Source organism: Pecten maximus, chromosome 14 (genome assembly GCF_902652985.1).
Source record: "Pecten maximus chromosome 14, xPecMax1.1, whole genome shotgun sequence".
Lineage (NCBI taxonomy): Eukaryota > Metazoa > Mollusca > Bivalvia > Pectinida > Pectinidae > Pecten > Pecten maximus.
This window is the reverse complement of record NC_047028.1, coordinates 8,740,410-8,764,587: the sequence shown is the minus strand read 5'-3', so window position 1 is coordinate 8,764,587 and position 24,178 is coordinate 8,740,410. Positions and strand designations below refer to the sequence as shown.

The 24,178-nt window shown below is 36.7% G+C and overlaps 1 protein-coding gene across 7 annotated transcripts in view; it reads right to left on the bottom strand.

Annotated features, from left to right (window-relative positions):
• Positions 1 to 24,178, bottom strand: part of LOC117342022 (disks large homolog 2-like) — a 264,368-nt gene that overhangs the window by 64,964 nt on the left and 175,226 nt on the right. For 5 of the 7 annotated variants that reach the window (XM_033903973.1, XM_033903974.1, XM_033903978.1 and 2 more), the window contains 2 exons: positions 9,881 to 10,024; positions 9,296 to 9,442 (listed from right to left, as the gene is read on the bottom strand). The exons of 1 other annotated variant lie outside the window; for it this stretch is intronic. In XM_033903973.1, coding sequence (XP_033759864.1) covers positions 9,296 to 9,442; positions 9,881 to 10,024 — 291 coding nt within the window. The remainder of the gene's footprint in view (positions 1 to 9,295; positions 9,443 to 9,880; positions 10,025 to 24,178) is intronic. One more of the 7 variants, XM_033903975.1, reaches the window with a different exon arrangement.

Genomic DNA, 24,178 nt, shown 5'->3' with positions numbered 1-24,178 from the left:
ACAAGGTCTCTCACACAATATCACAGTGTGGTACACAATATCACAGTGTGGTATTACAAGGTCTCTCACACAGTATCACAGTGTGATATTACAAGGTCTCTCACACAATATCACAGTGTGATATTACAAGGTCTCTCACACAATATCACAGTGTGATATTACAAGGTCTCTCACACAGTATCACAGTGTGATATCACAAGGTCTCTCACACAATATCAGTGTGGTATTACAAGGTATTCACACAATATCACAGTGTGGTATTACAATGTCTCTCACACAGTATCACAGTGTGATATTACAAGGTCTCTCACACAATATCACAGTGTGGTATTACAAACTGAATTGTGTAACTGTAATCCAACATAGTGTTAGGTTTGTTTTTGGCCCCTTTTCTCCTGATAATCCTACTTAGCATTGGGATTGTTTTGGGCCCCTTTTCTCCTGATGATAATCCTTTATAGTGTTGGGTTTATTTTTGGCCCCTTTTCTCCTGATAATATACTATAAAGTGTTGGGTTTGTTTTGGCCCCTTTTCTCCTGATAATACTATTAAGTGCTCGGTTTGTTTTGGCCCCTTTTCTCCTGATAATACTATATAGTGTTGGGTTTGTTTTGTTCTCCTGGTTAAGAGTTATATAATATATAAACAGCTTACAGCAGTTCCTTTGTAAGGCCATGCTGTTCCATTATATTTCACAGGTTGTATTTCAGTCAGCTATCCTTAGAGTTTACCAGTGTGAAGAACCTAGGGGCATGTCCTTCCATAGAAGTATTATTATACAAAGAGAAAGGCCAGATAAAGATAGCATTGTTAGTACCCCATACTTGTCAATGGTTCGATGTCAATGGTCTAAATTAAGCCTTAATTAACAAACTGAAGATTTTTTTGCTACATTACACGATGTACTTAAATAGAAATATTTGTTACTCAAACAATTCTTGCCAATGATATATACAACCTGATTTACTTTTCAGTAAAGTACATTTCATTTTCAATCATCTCTAGTTTCAGACAAAAATTTTGCACTAGAGATTTACTGTGAAAAAAAAAGTGGAACACTGATAGCATAGTCAGTTAGAGCATTGGCCTACAGCGATAGCATAGTCAGTTAGAGCATTGGCCTACAGCGATAGCATAGTCAGTTAGAGCATTGGCCTACAGCGATAGCATAGTCAGTTAGAGCATTGACCTTCATAATCTCTGGTGAAGATCCAGGGCGCATGGTTCGACGCTCTTTATTGCATGCAAGGGACCTCCTGCATCTTGTTTAGTGAGGTAGCCACCAGCTACTACAATGATATTCTGCCGAAAATGACCCCTGCACTTCACACTGGGTTATAAACCCAACAAACAAACAATACTGTTATAAATAGAATCTATGATGCAACAGCCAAAAACTGGAGACTTGACAGGTTTCCTGTCAAATCACACAGTACATGTACAACAGTTAAGTGTCAAGTGATATAAGGACCCTCAAATCTATATATTTGTATATCTAGTGCAATTAAACACATACGCTACAAACTTTTCTCAGAAGTAATAAAAAGAATCTGTGTTGTCATGGAAAATGAGGGCCATTTGACATGAAATAGCCCTATTATTATCATTATCCATTTAACATATATATCACCCTTGTCAACTATTGAGGTTTTGCTAACGAAATTGCACAAAGTGATAAATTTGGAGAATCCAATTGGCTTCAACCATGGAACATCTTAGAATTCTAGTCAATAGCATTCATACAATACTCTATCGAACCAAGCTGTTGACTTTTAACATAGGAATCAAGCATTCGATGTGACTGTGACATGTGATAATTGTGACTATGATATTAACAGGGTTACATGTGATAATTGTGACTGTGTGATATTAACAGGATCATATGTGATAATTGTGACTGTGCGATATTAACAGGGTTACATGTGATAATTGTGACTGTGTGATATTAACAGGGTTACATGTTTTAATTGTGACTGTGTGATATTAACAGGATTACATGTGATTATTGTGACTGTGTGATATTAACAGGATTACATGTGATTATTGTGAGTGTGATATTAACAGGATCATATGTGATAATTGTGACTGTGTGATATTAACAGGATTACATGTGATAATTGTGACTGTGTGATATTAACAGGATCATATGTGATAATTGTGACTGTGCGATATTAACAGGATTATATGTGATAATTGTGACTGTGATATCAACAGGATCATATGTGATAATTGTGACTGTGTGATATTAACAGGATCATATGTGATAATTGTGACTGTGTGATATTAACAGGATTACAAGTGATAATTGTGACTGTGATATTAACAGGATTATATGTGATAATTGTGACTGTGATATTAACAGGATCATATGTGATAATTGTGACTGTGTGATATTAACAGGATTACATGTGATAATTGTGACTGTGTGATATTAACAGGATTACATGTGATAATTGTGACTGTGTGATATTAACAGGATCATATGTGATAATTGTGACTGTGTGATATTAACAGGATCATATATGATAATTGATGACCTACCATTTCCTGTGTGCTGACCTACTTTTGTATAAGCCTAGCAGGAAACAATCATCTCCCTTTAATTTGTCAATGAAGTTTAAATGAGGATTGATATGTCCGTAGATATTCTCTCTGTACTACAGGACTAACTTAACCTGAATGGAAGTCTCTGCAGGTTTCTGTTAAATTGTTTTAGATGGAACTCATTAATATTTATAACAATGAACTCAAAATCAATACCAACTCTTGAACCAAGAAGTAAATAGATAATTCAATTTGGCATTAAAATCGATGAAATTCAATTAAAGAAATCCAATCGTAGCCTGAAATTAAATTTTATTATATGATGGTGATTAGACTATAGTCCCCATTCATTACCATGTAACACCTAGTTAAGTCTTGTATACTACAGCTTTAGATTCTAGCAGAGTGATTTGTATTCTGGGAAGTATCAGCTCCCTGCTTCAGCAGGCTCTATCTGATCCTGTATTACTCTTTATATTTCTGAAGAACAGTAATTCTTTCTGTTATTACGTAACCTACAATGATGTGTCTGGTGTTTTTGTCAGAGACAGATGAGGCCTATCTGCTGCCCAGAAATATTCATAATGATATCATCATGCCCAAATCAATGAATTGTTATTTCAAATTGAAAATATAAACGAATAAAGAAATGGAAAAAATACTACAAACTCCTGAAGCTGCTGTTGTTTGATGTGGGAAACATTAGCCTTTAGCAGTTACTACTACATATGAAAATGACACTTTTGATTTTAAACAAACTGGAATACAGGAAATGTACTAAATCTGGTAGAGAGCATTGTTAGGTTACAACTGAAATGATGCCACAAGGACAATATTAACCAGTATAGTTTCTATAAAAAGAAATAAAACATATTATTAACCATCATGTGATCACATGACCTTACCAATAAGGATCAACACAGAATGTTGTATCTGGTATACCAGTATAGGTACTAACATACATTATGATGTATTTAATCACAAATTTTATCATTTAACTTTGTGATGTTCTGTAGATGGCATTAGTACCAGTGTTCTGAGGTAAGATCTTCTATAAGATCCTGTTGGTGTCGGACTTGGCCTAGGTCTGCGTCCAATCATATCACCATTTACTATATAATGACCCCAAAACTCCCTTATTGTGGTAATTTAAGTGTGCTGTTGATGTAAATCAATGACAAACAACTTTAAGGGAGAAATACCATACTAATACTTCCTTCAAATTCTTCTGTCCTTGATGTGTTAAGTGTTGACAATCGTCCTAACTAAAGTGAGAAAACATTCCAGACACAAATGTATGCTAAACTAACAATGCTTCAACCTCTGATGCCTCATCTTGGTCCCAAATATTTTTCACAGAATGGACCCCTCCTCCTCCTCCTTAGGACATCTTACACATCTGTGTTTTATTTTCCTCCTATTTTCTACCCAGATATTCCAGACATATACCAGTAATACATTCAGACAGGATATCAGATTCTGATACTGTCTGTCCCAGGTAACAAACATCAATGATTGTAGCCTCAGGAGACGGCGTGACATATATAACAGACAGTATAATTAATTACCAATTCCCACCTACATCACTCGACCTATTTACATGAATTATTGATGAACCATGTTTTCAGTAACTGCTTCATCATCATAATTCTTAAATAGTGCAGGCAGCTGCAAATTGCCATCACAGGACTATACAAGTAATGTGCAGTGATTATTTGTCACTGGTGGTAATTGTATCACAGGGACTTGTGATTTTGTCTCTGGGGGCAATTGTATCACAGGGACTTGTGATTTTGTCTCTGGCGGTAATTGTATCACAGGGACTGTGATTTTGTCTCTGGTGGTAATTGTATCACAGGGACTTTTGATTTTGTTGCTGGTGAGTAAGATATAAATGTCACAGGGGTCTGACTCACAAAAGTACACATTTTAAATTTAAATCAACATGGATTCCTAAAACAGATTTCAACACACATTTCAGTATGTGATATCTAGTAACACTATATGTGACACCACACCTACACACACGACCGTGATACAGGGACATCATAATATTTCATATACTTACCTTCTAACATTAGGGTCAAAGAAATAGGGTTCTTTTTTGGATCCCTTGGGTCTGGACCCCATGTTGCTGTATAGATTGTAGACTGTCCCTGACACAGATTTAGTCCACCATATTGGCTGCTATAATCGCAAGGCATAGTAAATTCCACATGATCGGTATGTATTGTAATTCCACTTTCACCGACTCTACCCACAACAGGAGTATGGCACACTATTACTGCTGGTGTTCAACACACATTAATACACGCGTACTCCACCAGTAAATCCCTGTCATCACCCACCTAAATCTATTTCACCACTAATTCCTATGATGGTTGACACTATTCCAGTTCTATATTGGGTAGAGATTATCCCCACACACTTATGCAGGGAGAGACGGTGACAGGAAGGCACATGTGTCTGACTAACATGTAACAATGTAGTAATACACTGATGCCGGTGGTGCACTTAAATCAGACACGCGTGTATATAATTTACACAGAGATGGAACACAAGGTGAAAGCACCCTGGTAATATAACGCTGTTATCCTGCAGTCGATCTACCTGTGTGTAAATGGCCGCCAAACAAACAAACAGGGTGTCTACTGGACAAGTCACTTTTACTGAAACAACAAACACTAAGTCAACACTATCGCACAATCGCGGGAGATCTATACAACAGTTTAAATGGCTGACCTCATTCTCGTGTCACTGCGTGTGTGTAAGACTCGGGACAGTGGGGAGGGGTCAACACACCTTAAGATAGAGGATATTATATATCATCTTCTATGGCAAAAATCAATGAGCTACGTTTTTTATATTAAAACTTCCGTCACAGATGGACTCATCTAATCAATAGTAAAACATACACCTTGAACAGGTATATACACACTGTACACAGGGTGGGCAGGTGTACAGGTAAACAGAGACAGGTATTACAGACAGGTAATACAGACAGGTATTCTCAGGTAAATCACATAAATTACCTACCTTTGTTGTCCTGCTAGACCATAACTTGGTATAATTACAGGAGTCACTCCAACACGATATTATCTATACAGAGATTTTATATAACAAAGTGCAATGTTTTTATCCAAGTGTTATTCCAACAACCTGTCCTAAGGTTTTCTATGGAGTTCAGGATTATCTGTTTTTAACTGAAGAATCATGATGTTGTAATATCAAACATTAAAATCTGAAGGTTTGTTACCTGATGGTAATCTCCAGAAATTCTGTTTTCCATCGTTTGATTTAATTTTGCAATATTATGATGCATCACAAACATTACAGAAAGTAACAGAATTATTTTAACATTTATGAATATGCATGTGTATAGTAAATATTGATGAATATGCATATTATAGTAAATATTGATGAATATGCATATTATAGTAAATATTGATGAATATGCATATGTACAGTAAATATTGATGAATATGCATATGTACAGTAAACACTGATGAATATGTATAATGTACAATAAATATTGATGAATATGCATATTATAGTAAATATTGATGAATATGCATATGCACAGTAAATATTGATGAATATGCAAACATACAATAAGTATGGATGGCTCTGTATGTACAATAGATATTGATGAATATGCATATGTACAATAAATATTGATGAATATGCAAAAACCAATTATCTGTCATTTATGATGAATCTGCTGACTTTCTCTGATAAACTTATAATGAGAATTATGGAATAAAATAAACAATTCAATAACTGACTCATAAAGAGACACATATTTCAAGCAATGTTTTTTGCTCACATAATTTCACACATAGATCAGATATACTGTTGACAAGTAAACCATATAAACCTATAACCCCTAACTTAATATCATGTAAGCTGTATAATCACTACCAGGTAAGCTTTTCTCAATAGATTCAATCTTAGATTTTAAACCAGAGTGTCAGGTATATAATAATAAGTTGTATCATGTAAACAGGTATTATATATATAATATGTATGTACACCTGAAGAGCTTGCTCTCAAAGCATGTTGAAAGCGCTAGTGTGAATTTCTGGTTTGTGTTTTTTATTATTATTACTATATATATATATATATATATAATATATAGCTATGATTTAGTTATACAAATCATGTTAATACATCTAAAAGTATATAATATATACACATTTTTAAAAGGTTTCCTGAAAACTTTGATATCAACCTCATATGTTTCCTGAAAACTTTGATATCAATCTCATATATCAAACTGTTTTATAGCAAATACACTTGAATAATAATCAGAACCCAATCACAATATTTCAATATATGTACAAAATGTTATTTACCAACATGCAGTACCAGTATACCAATATATATATAACATGTGATCTACCGAAGCATACATAACTACACAGCCAATACCATACACCATAGCTCTGATTGATAAAACACCTTTCTTGAAGCTGGGATGCTTGGCAGGTGGGTGTATTCCTTTTTCAGTTAAAATTGAAGAGGCTTCAAAGAATGCATCTGTTTGTGAAAATGTGGTGATGTTGATAGATTGGGGTCAAAGGAAATTCCCAGCTGGGTCAAAGGAGATTCCCAGATAGATTGGGGTCAAAGGAGAATCCCAGCAGGGTCAAAGGAGAATCCCAGCTGGGACAGAAATAGATTGTTGTGTGTTGGAGATTTTGTTTTTATTTTGTTGTTTTTGTTTTGTTTTTTTTGTTTTTTTGTTTTTTTTTGGGGGGGGGGGGGGGGGGGGGAGGTCTGCAACAGAGCAAGTACCTGCACATACAATGTTTTTGTGGAGGCATTTAGAATTATGATCAAAGTGTTTTCAATTTGAAGGGCAATGAAAATAAAATCTTAACATACATGTATCAGAGGCATCTGCACTTCGAATCCAACCCTGGACCCCTTACTTGACTGACACTCGATTGAGTGAGTAAAATAGACATTCTCCCTAGCTGAGTGGGTAGGAAACAACTACTGGGATTACAGACATTCATTTGTGATTTTCTTGATATCATTCTTAAACCAATTTCCTGCCAATATAAGATTTCCCCAATGTTTATCAAATACTCTACTAGGTCTTGACTTTAGGAGACCTCCACTTACCAAAACCAGTCAATAAATCTAAGGATTTACAAACTTTCTCTGAATTCAACACATCATTTGAAGTCTTTTGTGGAAATTACGAAACAAATGGTAATCTTCTCCAGTAATTTTATTTCTAGTGTATTTATCTAGAAAGCAAAAAATAAAACTTTTAGAAAATACCAGCCTTACAATATTGTCTCGGCCTGGACCACTATAATCTATTTATAGACCAAAAATAGCTGAACTGTAATTTCATTAGATTGGAGTCTTTCCAACCATGAAATCTTCAATATACTGGGCTATAATTATAGGTGGTGGACCACAGAGTATCTGCTATCAACTATACCATGTCTGGGAATATAGGAATCTGTAGATGTTCCTACAGTAAAACACTTCAGACATTCTAAACAAGACATCTCAGGGTTAGAATAGTGTATATCGACATGAGCTCAGTACTTTTTTTTCTTTTTTTTTTAACACCTTCCATTCTTATCATCAATAAGATTGCTTTAACTTAAGCCATCACCAACTCCAAATTTTTTCCATTTGTGAAGGGTTGTGTAAGACTTGGTTTTGTTTGTTTAGGAAAGCCAAGTGTGTGTTCAGGTTACAGCCTGCTATGATTTATATATCTATTGCCAGTGAAACAAAGATGGAGGAAAGGAACAGGGGATGTCTCAAAACCAAACTCAAGCTGTGAATGATAGTCTTCCCACAAGTCATTATGCTGTACTTGTAATAACCAAACTGTTTTGATGCATTAAAATATAATCTCCTTATCATACTATCTTTCATTGATCAATTTTTTTCTATATCTTTCAATGTTTATTTTCCCATATTTTTTCTCTAAAAACTGAGACTTTTTAATAATACCATTCAATTAATTAGAAATATAATAATTTATATAAGTATGATGTCCTACTACAGAAGTACTCAGCATACAGCACTGCAACACCTGAACCAATGTGTGAATGACCTTTGACCTGTGAATTAGTTCCAACACCCTGGGGATATCTACTTTCACTTTGCTGGTAAAACACATTAATGTCTGCCTCACTAACAAAGTGAAGTGTGAACCTGTTAACATTTTATATGTGACCAGTTACTTTGGGGACATCCTACAGTGTTACTGTCATAAGATCTAACAGGTAATGAACATGTATTTTCAAGTAAAGATAGCAAGTATGAGGCTAAGAAAAATACTGCTGTGCTTCTTGGAAATCTGTTTACAGGAAACATATTGCAAGGCCAAACAAATGCACTGCTGTGTTTTCTTGCAGTTATTTTATCCAATATTTCTCAAAATTGCTAACAAGTTACATACTTTCAGTTGTGAAACACTTTTTTATCAGCATGCATATATTTTCGTATCAATTCATTTACAAATTGGTTCATCAGGGTAACTATCTGCTAAGATTTCAGATATTTTTAAGAGTTGACAAGTAACAGTGAGGATATGGGTTAGTAGGTATATATTCCTGGTATAAGAGGTGAAAGTCGTTAGTTTTGGACCCTATATATACGGTCTTTGATTCTATAAGATCTGTTAGTCCAGCCCCTGGTTATATATCTGGTGTCTTTGATTCTATAAGATCTGTTAGTCCAGCCCCGGGTTATATATCTGGTGCAGGTACCTACACTTTGACCACAGGTCGAGGTATCTTGGGGGATGACTGATGAACAGGCTGTGGGGATGATTTTCTCAGTAACTGGGGGGATGATTGAAGCTGCTGCAGAGGGGGATGTGATGGAACAGGGGGAGGAGGTAAAGGGGGGCGATCCATTCTGAAAAAGTCGTGTTGTTATATCATCAATGTAAAATTTCAGTTCACTAATACGATAATTCAGCCACAAAAGCAAATATATTCACATTGTCCAATTATGTATTATTTTTTTGCAATTAAAGGAATCATACAACTATTTATTTAACAAAAAAGGGAGATAATTCAATTTATTAACACTGTGAAGAGACAAATATCAATTTAACAATGTAGTAGAAAGGGTGCAGTACAGTCTTTTGAAAGAATACACATATTCACTTTCAAAAGGGAAATTGAAGCAATTTCATAATGGTATATTCTGTCAAATGAGTCACTAAAAAGAGGAAAGGGCGAAGCAATTGAGGCTGTGACAGGGGAGACAACCTGATGCTTACAGGCTGTCAGAGGTGAACGCACAGTTAACAAGTGTTCTAGGTTAAATATAGTTTATGTGTTTACATACACTTTGACCCCAGCTCGTGGGATTTGAGGCGACTGACGCTGGGGAGGTGAATGTCGCGGTAACGGGGGTGTAGTCTCGGAGTAGGAGTTGACTATCGGGGGAGGTGGTTGTTGTGGTATCGGGGGTGGAGCATGGTCCACGAATCTGAAAAAATGCCACATGAATTATAACAACATACAGAAATAACTGTTAATGATTCCATCCAGCTGTAGGTCTACTCCTCTAGTTACTTAATCTTCATCTGGAAAAAGGTGAACATTTTATCACATATGTACATAACAAGTTTCAGTTATTTTTTAGCCCAGTTCCACTGTTTATATGCTCAATATCTTAATAAAATTGTTGATAAATTTTCCAATACTAAATGGACCCCAGGCAATGAAAGACACTTCATTTTAAAGCTTTTGTATAGAATGATACAAAAACATCATTTGATTGCATGTCCATGAAGATAAAAACGGTTTTCTTAGCAGTCTTTGCTTCACCAATCTCCTTTCAAAGTTTATTGAAAAGCAAAATCAACATAAGTCAATCTGGGAAAGAATTGCTATTCTAGTTTGTTATTTAGTATTTAGTATTCTCTGCCTATTGCTAGGTTTATCTGCAAATTGCTGGGTTTCTCTGCCTATTGCTAGGTTTCTCTGCCTATTGCTAGGTTTCTCTTCCAATTGCTAGGCCAATTGCTAGGTTTCTCTAGGTTTCTCTGCCTATTGCTAGGTTTCTCTAGGTTTCTCTGCCTATTGCTTGGTTTCTCTGCCTATTGCTAGGTTTCTCTGCCTATTGCTAGGTTTCTCTGGGTTTCTCTGCCTATTGCTAGGTTTCTCTGCCTATTGCTAGGTATCTCTGCCTATTGCTAGGTTTCTCTGGGTTTCTCTGCCTATTGTTAGGTTTCTCTGCCTATTTCTAGGTTTCTCTGGCTATTGCTAGGTTTCTCTGCCTATTGCTAGGTATCTCTGCCTATTGCTAGGTATCTCTGACTATTGCTAGGTTTCTCTGCCTATCATGCTAGGTTTCTCTAGGTTTCTCTGCCTATTGCTAGGTTTCTCTAGGTTTCTCTGCATATTGCTAGGTTTCTCTGCCTATTGCTAGTTTTCTCTGCCTATTGCTAGGTTTCTCTGCCTATTGCTAGGTTTCTCTGGGTTTCTCTGCCTATTGCTAGGTTTCTCTGCCTATTGCTAAGTTTCTCTGCCTTTTGCTAGGTATCTCTGCCTATTGCTAGGTTTCTCTGCCTATTTCTAGGTTTCTCTGCCTATTGCTAGGTATCTGACTATTGCTAGGTTTCTCTGCCTATCATGCTTGGTTTCTCTAGGTTTCTCTGCCTATCATGCTTGGTTTCTCTAGGTTTCTCTGCCTATTGCTAGGTTTCTCTAGGTTTCTCTGCCTATCATTGCTAGGTTTCTCTGCCTATTGCTAGGTTTCTCTGCCTATTTCCAGGTTTCTCTGCCTATTGCTAGGTTTCTCTGCCTATCATTGCTAGGTTTCTCTGCCTATTGCTAGGTTTCTCTGCCTATTTCCAGGTTTCTCTGCCTATTGCTAGGTTTCTCTGCCTATTGCTAGGTTTCTCTAGGTTTCTCTGCCTATTGCTTGGTTTCTCTGCCTATTGCTAGGTTTCTCTGCCAATTGCTAGGTTTCTCTGGGTTTCTCTGCCTATTGCTAGGTTTCTCTGCCTATTGCTAGGTTTCTCTGCCTATTGCTAGGTTTCTCTGCCTATTTCTAGGTTTCTCTGGCTATTGCTAGGTTTCTCTGCCTATTTGCTAGGTATCTCTGCCTATTGCTAGGTTTCTCTGCCTATTTCTAGGTTTCTCTGCCTATTTCTAGGTTTCTCTGCCTATTGCTAGGTATCTCTGACTATTGCTAGGTTTCTCTGCCTATCATGCTTGGTTTCTCTAGGTTTCTCTGCCTATCATGCTTGGTTTCTCTAGGTTTCTCTGCCTATTGCTCAGTTTCTCTGCCTATTGCTAGGTTTCTCTGCATATTGCTCGGTTTCCTCTTACCAATATAGTCAGTGTTCTGTCAGTATTTGCTTGTAGGATAAACACAATAAGGCAATTTGGTGAATTATACTTCCTCATTAATTTTTTTTTGTTGATATACAAGTGTAGGTCATACATGATGTTGATCATAAGTCACATATTTCTAATCCAAATTATCAAGAACACTGATCTGTCCTAAATTTGCTGAAACTGGAAATTTTCCACAAATGTGCTGTTGTACTGCTATATATGTTTAAACAATTTTAGCTATAGTTGTTTGACGATTTCAGTTTTTGTTTTGTGTTTCGGCATATCACAAACTGTCCTTTATTCCCTCCAAAATGTCTCCCTTTCGTCACTCAAATTTCCTTCTATTGAAACTAAATTTTCATACAAACCTCCCAGGTATATACATATATAGAAACAAAAATCAATACTACAAATCTCCATTAATGTAAGTCAGACAGAGGTAAATTAAATTTCAAGTTAATAAATGTCCTAGGTGCTACACTCCTCCTGGAGAGATCTATCTATGTGTAACAGTAAAACACGATTTACAAGCTAGACTGTGTTCCCTGGCTAATCCTTCTCTTCGTCACTTCTTCCTCCACAACAACTGTCCACTCCGTCTTTGTAAAGTGAATTAGTGAACAGGGAAATGTGATACTGCAGATTGGTCCAAAATGTCAACACACCTGACCTGTGATATCAATATCTATTGACACACCTGACCTGTGATATCAATATCTATTGATACACCTGACCTGTGATATCAATATCTATTGACACACCTGACCTGTGATATCAATATCTATTGACACACCCGACCTGTGATATCAATATCTATTGACACACCCGACCTGTGATATCAATATCTATTGATACACCCGACCTGTGATATCAATATCTATTGACACACCCGACCTGTGATATCAATATCTATTGACACACCCGACCTGTGATATCAATATCTATTGACACACCCGACCTGTGATATCAATATCTATTGACACACCTGACCTGTGATATCAATATCTATTGACACTACCGACCTGTGATATCAATATCTATTGACACACCTGACCTGTGATATCAATATCTATTGACACACCTGACCTGCGATATCAATATCTATCGATACACCTGATCTGTGATATCAATATCTATTGATACACCTGCTAGGATGTGAAGCTCTGAAGCTCCAACTAACTCAGCTCAATTATACCTACTTTAAATTTCAGATACTTAATGTGCAACTCTGACTGAACTAAACCTTATGTATGTTTCTGTTATTAATGTAAACCTCTGACTAAACTAGAACCTTTTTCACATTTCTGATATTTATTGTGAAGCTCTGACTGAACAAAAACCCTATTTATGTTTTTGATATTTAATGTGCAACTCTGACTGAACTAAACCCTTATTTATGTTTCTGAGATTTAATGTGAAACTTCAACTAAACCAAAACCATTTTTTGCATTTCTGATATTTATTGTGAAGCTCTGACTAAACTAAAACTTTATTTATATTTCTGATATTTAATGCGAAACTTAGACTGAACTTAAAATGTATTTATGTTTCTGATATTTAATATGAAAGTTAGACTGAACTAAAACCCTATTTACATTTCTGATATCTAATGCGAAACTTAGACTGAACTAAAAATGTATTCATGTTTCTGATATTTAATATGAAAGTTAGACTGAACTAAAACCCTATTTACATTTCTGATATCTAAGCTCTGATATGTTTCTGATGATAAATGCCAAGCTCTGACTGAACTAAAACCTTATTTACATTTCTGATATTTATTGTTAAGCTTTGTCTGAGCTTAAATTTTACTTACATTTCTGATATTTAATTTGAAGCCGAGACTGAACTAAAACCTTATTTACATTTTGGATATTAAATGTGAAGCTTGACTGAACTAAAACCTTATTTACATTTCTGATATTAAATGTGAAGTTTTGAACTATAGTCATATTTCTATGTCTGAAAAAACCCAGATCATCAGATGATTTCATAAATGTGGTGAATGACTCAATAATCAGATGTGACCTTGATATGTATAACTAATTCAATCTGTAGTAGTCTTCACTTAATTTGCTGGAATTGACTCAATTAATATACATAGACTAACCCCCAAATATTGGACTGAATTAAGCTATAAAATAAAATTGTTGACCAACTCAACATGTTGATGCTTCGATATATAAAAAGATTGTCTAGTGATCAAGTGGGTCAGATTAATTTCTTTATTATTTCTCTTAATTATTTGTTGTTTATTCCAACATCAGCAGTCACTAGTCACTGAAGTGACCTTTGAACCCTGCTTAATAATCAGGCACGCCTGTTGTGACCTTTGAAACCAGGTAAATCATGTTTTAATTCTACAGTGACCTTTGATGTTGAATCTATATAGGTTGTAACTTATTTCTCTTTTTGACCATATATTTATAAACATCACCATGGAACCCCTGGATATTTGCTTAAATATTTTAACACATTTGAACCCTGTAATATTAAATGCAGGTCAAAGTTGTTCATTTCAACAAATTTGGTAGCCTTTCTCCCATCATGTTACTGGCCCTTGTCCAATATCATGAACCTAGGCGTCATGGTTATTGAGAAGTTACGAACCTAGGCGTCATGGTTATTGAGAAGTTATGAACCTAGGCGTCATGGTTATTGAGAAGTTACGAACCTAGGCGTCATGGTTATTGAGAAGTTACGAACCTAGGCGTCATGGTTATTGAGAAGTTACGAACCTAGGCGTCATGGTTATTGAGAAGTTATGAACCTAGGCGTCATGGTTATTGAAAAGTTATGAACCTAGGCGTCATGGTTATTGAGAAGTTGAAAAACAACTTAAACACATTTGACCACTAAATCCTTGAAAGTACCCAAGGTCATTCATTTAAATAAACCTGAATGTTTTTCATCTAGGCCTGCTACTGGCCTATACCCTGGGATGTCTTGATTATTGTTAAGTTGTTCAGATATTCTCACATATTTGACTCATTTGGCCATTTAGCTTGAAGTCATTCATTTGAGCAAAATTGGTAGGCCTTCACCCCAGCAAGCTACTGGCCAAGTTGTTTCAATTTTACACTTCCTTTGATCTGTGATCTTAAAAAAAGGTCAAGATTGTTGATTTGAACAAACTTGGTTGCCCTAATCAATTCCAGCATGCTACTGACCTAAACCTATAATCCTGGGCCTCTTGTTAGTTGAGAAGTTGTTAAAAAGATTTTAAAATTTGTTAACCTAGTGACCTTGAGAGTAAATAAAATCATTAATTTGAGAACATTTGGCAAGCCTAAATTCATCCCAGCATGCTACTGGTCATATATCATGACCCGGGGCCTCTTAGTTATTATAAATTGTATAAAATCCTTTAATACACTTGAACCCCAGCAACCATGAAATGTCGAGGTCATTCATTTGAACAAACTTCCAATTGGAAGCACTTCATCAGGCCCAAGATCATTACGCTGGATCTCTTGGTTATTGAGAAGTTGTTTTACAGATTTTTACATTTTTGACCCCTGTGACTTTGAAAGGTCAAGGTCTTACCTACTTGGGCCTTTAGGTTATAGAGAAGAAGCTGTTATAATAGACAAGTTGACACCAGATGTCTGATACAGTTTTTTATTTTAGGATTTACAACACTCTCAGCTAATAATTTGCTATATTATAAAATTTTGTTTAAAAAAAAAATAAAAAAATGAAGTTATTCATTTTGAAATATTCTTCAATCAATTGTTGAAGTCATTTAAATTCAATGTACAAATTTTTTTTTAAATAAAAGAACATTTGATTAGTTTCAATAATACAAATTACCATTGATTTGTTTTCTTAATGAGAAGTAGTTGTTGAAACCCATCAATAATGAGCAAATCATAAATAGGCCTTTATTCATAAAACACATTTACCTGAACCCAACGTGTTTAAGAACTTGAGATTTGGAAATTATTTGATTGAATTTCACAAAAGTCACTATAACAAAATAGGTTTTAATAGATCTTATAAAACTATGATTTAATATTGTAATAATTTGATCAACAATAGTGTACATGATTAAAGCTGATCCATCCAGCATGACGTTGTTATGGTCATCTTTGACTACTTGACAACTCAACTTTACGGCCCGACTCTTGTATTCCTTGTGGAATCCGTCGGCTGGGTAACACAGAACCATACCAAACTTTTACACCTACGTTGGATCTCCCACCTCCCGTATATAATACTGTACATAGTTAGATGTTGGTATACCTAATTGTTTGTTAAATGGAGTTAGTATTTCACTAACAAATGGAAGAATTACTCAATTTTTAAAATCTTTGACAACACAAATTAAATTTTGAATTAAAAATGTTTTACAAATAATTTTGAGTAGGATTTTTGTTCTGTGACAGCAGGGTTTAGGCAAAAGAATACATTACTTCCGGCCATATATATTCATATTATTTTCAATTTACAAACAAATCATTTTCTATTAATACCTTTCACCAATTACTGTTAACCATTCAGTGCATTTAAAACACTACCTACAGAATATTTCTTAATCAATTTCCAGTCTTTCCAACTTTCCGGAATTACATGTGAAAATTAAATTTTCAAAGGAAAAGTACATGTTAAAACCCCCTTCTGACAAAAAATTACTTTGCACTACATGCTTTTAGCTGCTCATACTTGCAGACTAATTGAATTTTAAAACTGAAGAACGATAAAGATTAGTGTTATTGATAATTCATTTCTAAATTGAGTGTCCATAATCTGGAGTCTTCTGGGAGATATGGCAAGTATGAATTTTCACAACTGCTTGTAAATTTCATTAATTTATCTATGCATGATTAATTATCAGTATTAAAAGCGGAAAGATTAACAGTATCATAAAATAACATTTCACAACATCTTTATTGCTACCCAGTTCACTATCCTGGGTTTTTGACTCATTTTACTATTGGACTACACACAAATACACATATATTTCTTACACATGTTTTGTAGATCACAATCATTAAATAACATTAGAACATTAAAGCTATTATAAGAAACTGAATAAATCTATTAATTACCAAGAAAAAGTTTTGTTGCAAAATTTACAAAATCACAAAAAGATGAAGAAACAACATCAACACAATGATACAATAATACCATGCAGCTGTTTATAACCATGCAGAAATTCCAGATCAGTTACCATCACTGACTTTATGTCAGAAATAGCCGAGTAATATATTACACTATCTAAATTACTGATGATGTAAGAGCAAAATTATAGCAAAATCAACAAAATTTGAAGAATCTTTTTAATAAACTGCATATTTTATGCATAAATTTCACAAGACAAAGAAAAAAAAACCTCACAATAATCACAATAATTGCAAAAATATTGTTAACAGGCATATACAATTGTTTAAGCTTGCTATTTGTTGATTAAATGATTGGCAAGTTTTTTAATATGAAATAAGATCATTGTCCTAATGCTTAGACTAAACATCACTACATTTTGTGTTTTTGTTTGTTTGGGTGAATTTGTTAAAATTAAATTAAATTTCATACTAATGATGATTATGAATTCAAGAGTATTGATTACAATATCAAATATATCAAAATCTTTAAACTATATGAAAATTATTCATAATTTTTTTAGACTTGAAGAAAAAAAAAAAAAAAAAGAGAAAAAAACAATTGCTATTCAATAGCATGCAAATTTTCATTGAAATCATTTCAGGACTACACATACAGATTATATCACTACAAAAAATTTCTAAATCCGGAATGTAAGGTTTAAATATAAAAACATATATCTATAAAAATAAAATATACTTCCAAGCTCCGCTATCTTGAAGGTACAGAAATAAGAGTATACGAGTATGGCACCGAGAGCTATCACCATAGGTACACAGTAACCTAGATTACCTGTTTATAACGACTTCTGTCTAAAACAACCATCCTTCTCTTTGATAGTACACATGCTAGGTTTCATTGTATGAAGAAACCAGACAAAAACAAGGCTCATCAATGCTTGTCAAAAAAAACAATGGAATGATAAAAAAAATTCTACAAAAATAGCTAAACTAGGTTTTAATTGCTTTTGATATTGGTCTTTCTAAGAGAATAGATTCAAAATATCATCAATGTACAGTTAATCTACATTCTACCATAAAATATCACGAATGCTTATTACACCGTAAACAGTTAACCAATGCTCCCCACTTATCCAATAGGATCACCAACAATGTAATAAATTTAACTTTTACAATATTTGATAAAAATCCTTGTTAACAACAAAATACAACAGACAGAGGTACCTGGTAGGTGCTCTGCTAATTCACAACACGATAAGAACATTGTCATTTCACAACACACAGATATATGATTATAAATGTACATAGAGATACTAAATAATGGACGAAATCCTTACAAAGTTGGTTGAAAAGATGAAAATATGATCGTACTGAACATGAAACGAGGTCAAGCCACTACATCGCACACTCAGGTGGGTTTAAAATGGGAAACAAATATAAAATGGAAAAAAGATGCCCATGAAAGCTTTTTAAATGCCATTTTGAATATTTCTTTTTATTTGATTTAAATTCATATAATATCAAATTTAGTCTTCTACTCTAACACTGTAAACATTTTTGGTGATATGTGAAGTGTTTTTATTTGGATATGTATGTAAACCTGAGCTTGGAATAATAAATATCTATGAAGTTCTGACAACACAGGAAAATGTAAGAATGAATTTTTTGAGCATTTCACACCTAACTGCACAGATAAGACAGTAACAGATTGAGGAAGGAAGACTATTTTTCTATTCTTTGCAAGCATGCAAAGTTTATCATAGGATCTGTACCGATACATCCAATCGACGTAAAGGTTGGCACTCTACCCTAACATGTCTGCCCTAGAGTCGCTGGGATTAATACTCACACTGTCTTCAAATTCACAAAAAAAAAAAACATTTTGTGAGAGAAAGTAAATAAAGTTACAGGAATTGAATTTCTGAAAAAGTACTTAAATTTTGTTCCACTATTCCTACTGGATGAAGTACACCATGCTACAAGAAGTCTGGGAAAAGGATTAATCTCACTCGCAATGAAATCTACCGCTGGTGCAGACATATGCATCGCTGTGTTGATGTCGCTGTTGTCATGGTGATGGGGAATTGATTTTTACAGATGGAGACAGGAAACAGATCTAGTACAGTTCTATCTCTGTCATTTACAATGTACAAAGTGCTCTTGGAAATTTAAATTTAGTAAAGAAAGGAACAATGTCACTAATTATATCATCAGGTGATTTTTTGTTTTTTTTCTCGCCAACTTTTAACCATTCCGAATTCAGAAATCCCTGCAGCAGAACCGACAGCTTTGGAAACCAAGATTTTTTATCTTTGCTTTGGAAGCTTCTTTCTGCATGCAAGAAGAAAAAAAAAATTATTATTGGTTATTTGAGATTTCCACTCCCTATCACTAATTCAACAGGAATCATTCATGTGTGAAGTTATAGCTACATGGTTCCATTCCACTGAAGACAGACTTTATATCTAAATCTGGTATCTGGGATTTTAACACTGATATGTAGTTTACTAAAATTTTGAAGTAAAAGCATGAATATATTCTTAAATCATAATATAGAAATTTACAAAAGTACAAACATGCAAAAAAGGATAATTTACGAAAATAGACAGTATATATACACAAATAAAGAGTTAAGATAACCACACCGAACTCAGTGTTCTAATCAAATACACAATAGAGAAATTACTGAAGCATAAAAATGCATAAAAATTATAAAGTTGTTCCTGCGTCATCAGACAAAAGCAACACCAGCAACACAATGCAATAATCTTCCCTCCCCTTTCCTTCCTTGTTTAAGAACAGATCGTATAAATGAGATTTAAATAAATAATTTTTTCAGGTCCATTTCTTTTTTTAAATCAATACTGAAATTGTGATTTTTTCACACTGCTCGATGGTTCAGTTCACCGGGGGAACTGTGCTTTGTCTGAATGTGGTACAATGTCTCGTAGACCAAAGCAGTTGTTCGATTTCACATTATTCTCAATCAAATATGGTCTCCTTGTTTAAAAAAAAAAAAAAAAAAATACAGGAATTTTCAAGCATTGCTCTGAAATCCAAGCACTTTTTAAGGACTTACTAATGTTTAGTAAAAACAATCTTAACCATTTGTTTCCATGGTTAACTGCCGTTTCTAAAACTTTCATCAGCACAACCACACTTAAGTGTTTTTGTTTTTAAAGCTACAAGATATGGCTTCAAATCTCTTGTCTGTTATCTAAAACTTGGCCACTCGCTCTATTCAGCGTACAATGAATTGTTAAATTGAACACTGGCTACTGTTATCAGTCCCAACTGTAACCATTAGGATGAGTCCCGAATACATCCTTATATCTGGTGTGGGTTGTTTCCCGAATACATCCTTTATATTTGGTGTGGGTTGTTTATGCCGACAGTGGTTCATTCTGATAAGTCTGCCTCTCTTCTTCATTTTCAGCTGGAATTTCTTCTAGATGACTTTGATATCTACGCTTCATTTTAAACATTTTAAAATCAGTACTAATACAGTCGTCTTTAGCCATTCAATGTCGGGCCATTCCAAGGAATTTTTAATGTCACTTTCAAGAAATCCATCTGTGTTTTGATGTTATTTTAGGAGCATGTCTTAAGATCATTTTATGATAACTTTGTAGGGTACATTATGACACATATGTAGAGTTGGTTTCTTATATATCACTTGTAGACGTAAACAATTAAGTGTAAATATTCAGAAATTAAATCAAAGTCAGATCATCTAATCAATCAACATATTTACTTGTTTACAATTTGAATCTGACTGAGGATTACTGGACAAGGTATAGTGGACTGGGTGATACTGGACAAGGAGTGGTGTACTGGGTGATACTGGACAAGGTGTGGTGGACTGGGCGATACTGGACAAGGAGTAGTGGACTGGGTGATACTGGACAAGGAGTAGTGGACTGGGTGATACTGGACAAGGCATGGTGGACTGGGTGATACTGGACAAGGCGTGGTGGACTGGGTGATACTGGACAAGGAGTGGTGTACTGGGTGATACTGGACAAGGTGTGGTGGACTGGGTGATACTGGACAAGGAGTGGTGTACTGGGTGATACTGGACAAGGAGTGGTGTACTGGGTGATACTGGACAAGGCATGGTGGACTGGGTGATACTGGACAAGGTATAGTGGACTGGGTGATACTGGACAAGGAGTGGTGTACTGGGTGATACTGGACAAGGAGTAGTGGACTGGGTGATACTGGACAAGGCATGGTGGACTGGGTGATACTGGACAAGGTGTGGTGGACTGGGTGATACTGGACAAGGAGTGGTGGACTGGGTGATACTGGACAAGGCGTGGTGGACTGGGTGATACTGGAGAAGGAGTGGTGGACTGGGTGATACTGGACAAGGTGTGGTGGACTGGGTGATACTGGACAAGGAGTGGTGGACTGGGAGATACTGGACAAGGAGTGGTGTACTGGGTGATACTGGACAAGGTGTGGTGGACTGGGTGATACTGGACAAGGAGTGGTGGACTGGGTAATACTGGACAAGGAGTGGTGGACTGGGTGATACTGGACAAGGAGTGGTGGACTGGGAGATACTGGACAAGGAGTGGTGGACTGAGAGATACTGGACAAGGATTGGTGTACTGGGTGATACTGGACAAGGTGTGGTGGACTGGGTGATACTGGACAAGGAGTGGGCGACTGGGTGATACTGGACAAGGATAGGGCGACTGGGTGATACTGGACAAGGAGTGGTGGACTGGGCGATACTGGACAAGGAGTGGTGGACTGGGAGATACTGGACAAGGCGTGGTGGACTGGGTGATACTGGACAAGGAGTGGTGGACTGGGTGATACTGGACAAGTATTTGGTGTACTGGGTGATACTGGACAAGGTATAGTGGACTGGGTGATACTGGACAAGGAGTGGTGTACTGGGTGATACTGGACAAGGTGTGGTGGGCTGGGTGATACTGGACAAGGAGTGGTGGGCTGGGAGATACTGGACAAGGTATAGTGGACTGGGAGGTACTGGACAAGGAGTGGTGGACTGGGTGATACTGGACAAGGAGTGGTGGAATGGGTGATACTGGACAAGGAGTGGTGGACTGGGTGATACTGGACAAAGAGTGATGGACTGGGTGATACTGGACAAGGAGTGGTGGACTGGGAGATACTGGACAAGGAGTGGTGGACTGAGAGATACTGGACAAGGATTGGTGTACTGGGTGATACTGGACAAGGTGTGGTGGACTGGGTGATACTGGACAAGGAGTGGGCGACTGGGTGATACTGGACAAGGAGTGGTGGACTGGGAGATACTGGACAAGGAGTGGTGTACTGGGTGATACTGGACAAGGAGTGGTGGACTGGGTGATACTGGACAAGGAGTGGTGGACTGGGCGATACTGGACAAGGAGTGGTGGACTGGGTGATACTGGACAAGGAGTGGGCGACTGGGTGATACTGGACAAGGAGTGGGCGACTGGGTGATACTGGACAAGGAGTGGTGGACTGGGAGATACTGGACAAGGAGTGGTGGACTGGGTGATACTGGACAAGGATTGGTGTACTGGGTGATACTGGACAAGGTATAGTGGACTGGGTGATACTGGACAAGGAGTGGTGTACTGGGTGATACTGGACAAGGTGTGGTGGGCTGGGTGATACTGGACAAGGAGTGGTGGGCTGGGAGATACTGGACAAGGTATAGTGGACTGGGAGGTACTGGACAAGGAGTGGTGGACTGGGTGATACTGGACAAGGAGTGGTGGACTGGGTGATACTGGACAAGGAGTGGTGGACTGGGTGATACTGGACAAGGTATAGTGGACTGGGCGATACTGGACAAGGCGTGGTGGACTGGGCGATACTGGACAAGTAGTGGTGGACTGGGTGATACTGGACAAGGCGTGGTGGACTGGGTGATACTGGACAAGGAGTGGTGGACTGGGTGATACTGGACAAGGAGTGGTGGACTGGGTGATACTGGACAAGGCGTGGTGGATTGGGTGATACTGGACAAGGGGTGGTGGACTGGGTGATACTGGACAAGGTATAGTGGACTGGGTGATACTGGACAAGGCGTGGTGGACTTGGAGATACTGGACAAGGTGTGGTGTACTGGGTGATACTGGACAAGGAGTGGTGGACTGGGTGATACTGGACAAGGAGTGGTGTACTGGGTGATACTGGACAAGGAGTGGTGGACTGGGTGATACTGGACAAGGAGTGGTGTACTGGGTGATACTGGACAAGGAGTGGTGGACTGGGTGATACTGGACAAAGAGTGATGGACTGGGTGATACTGGACAAGGAGTGGTGGGCTGGGAGATACTGGACAAGGTATAGTGGACTGGGAGGTACTGGACAAGGAGTGGTGTACTGGGTGATACTGGACAAGGAGTGGTGGACTGGGTGATACTGGACAAGGAGTGGTGGACTGGGTGATACTGGACAAGGTATAGTGGACTGGGAGGTACTGGACAAGGAGTGGTGTACTGGGTAATAATGGACAAGGAGTGGTGTACTGGGTGATACTGGACAAGGAGTGGTGGACTGGGTGATACTGGACAAAGAGTGATGGACTGGGTGATACTGGACAAGGACGAGACTTATGATGATGACCTCACTGTTGGGCTACTGGTATATTACAAAACAGCCCAGAAGTTTACATTACTACAGTGTACTATCAATCACCTATTTCACGTCAGTGATACAAGCGCCTCTGTCAGAAACAATATCATACTTGGTCTTCCACAACCTGGTCTTTATGGTCTTTTGTCCATGTTACTTCAGCATTGTATTGGAATAAAGGAACCAACAACTGTTTCCAGGACAAAGAGAAAATCTGACATGCCACGAGCATGAAGAGCCAGTATCTTTAGCTAGTGTTAGCTTGGTAACATACTCATGATAAGGCCAGCATCTTTATTGCAGAACCATCAATATAGATTTCATAACAACAAAGACGATGGCCAAAGAGTGGCTTTCCTTTTTACCCAATGATTAACATACTAATCTACAGTCCATAATCTCTGTATATTTAACTGCTGGACATCACCCATACAAACTAGGTTCATCAACGTAAAGGGTCACAGTGTTTCTGAACACAGGGATATATGAATGCTTTTAACATTTTCCTATCCTAATTTTTCATCTAATACTTTTATATTCAGACATGAAATCAATCTTTTATCAATTTCATATCAAAATATTCTTATACTATGAAATGCTATCAGGTCACTGAATAGACTGAT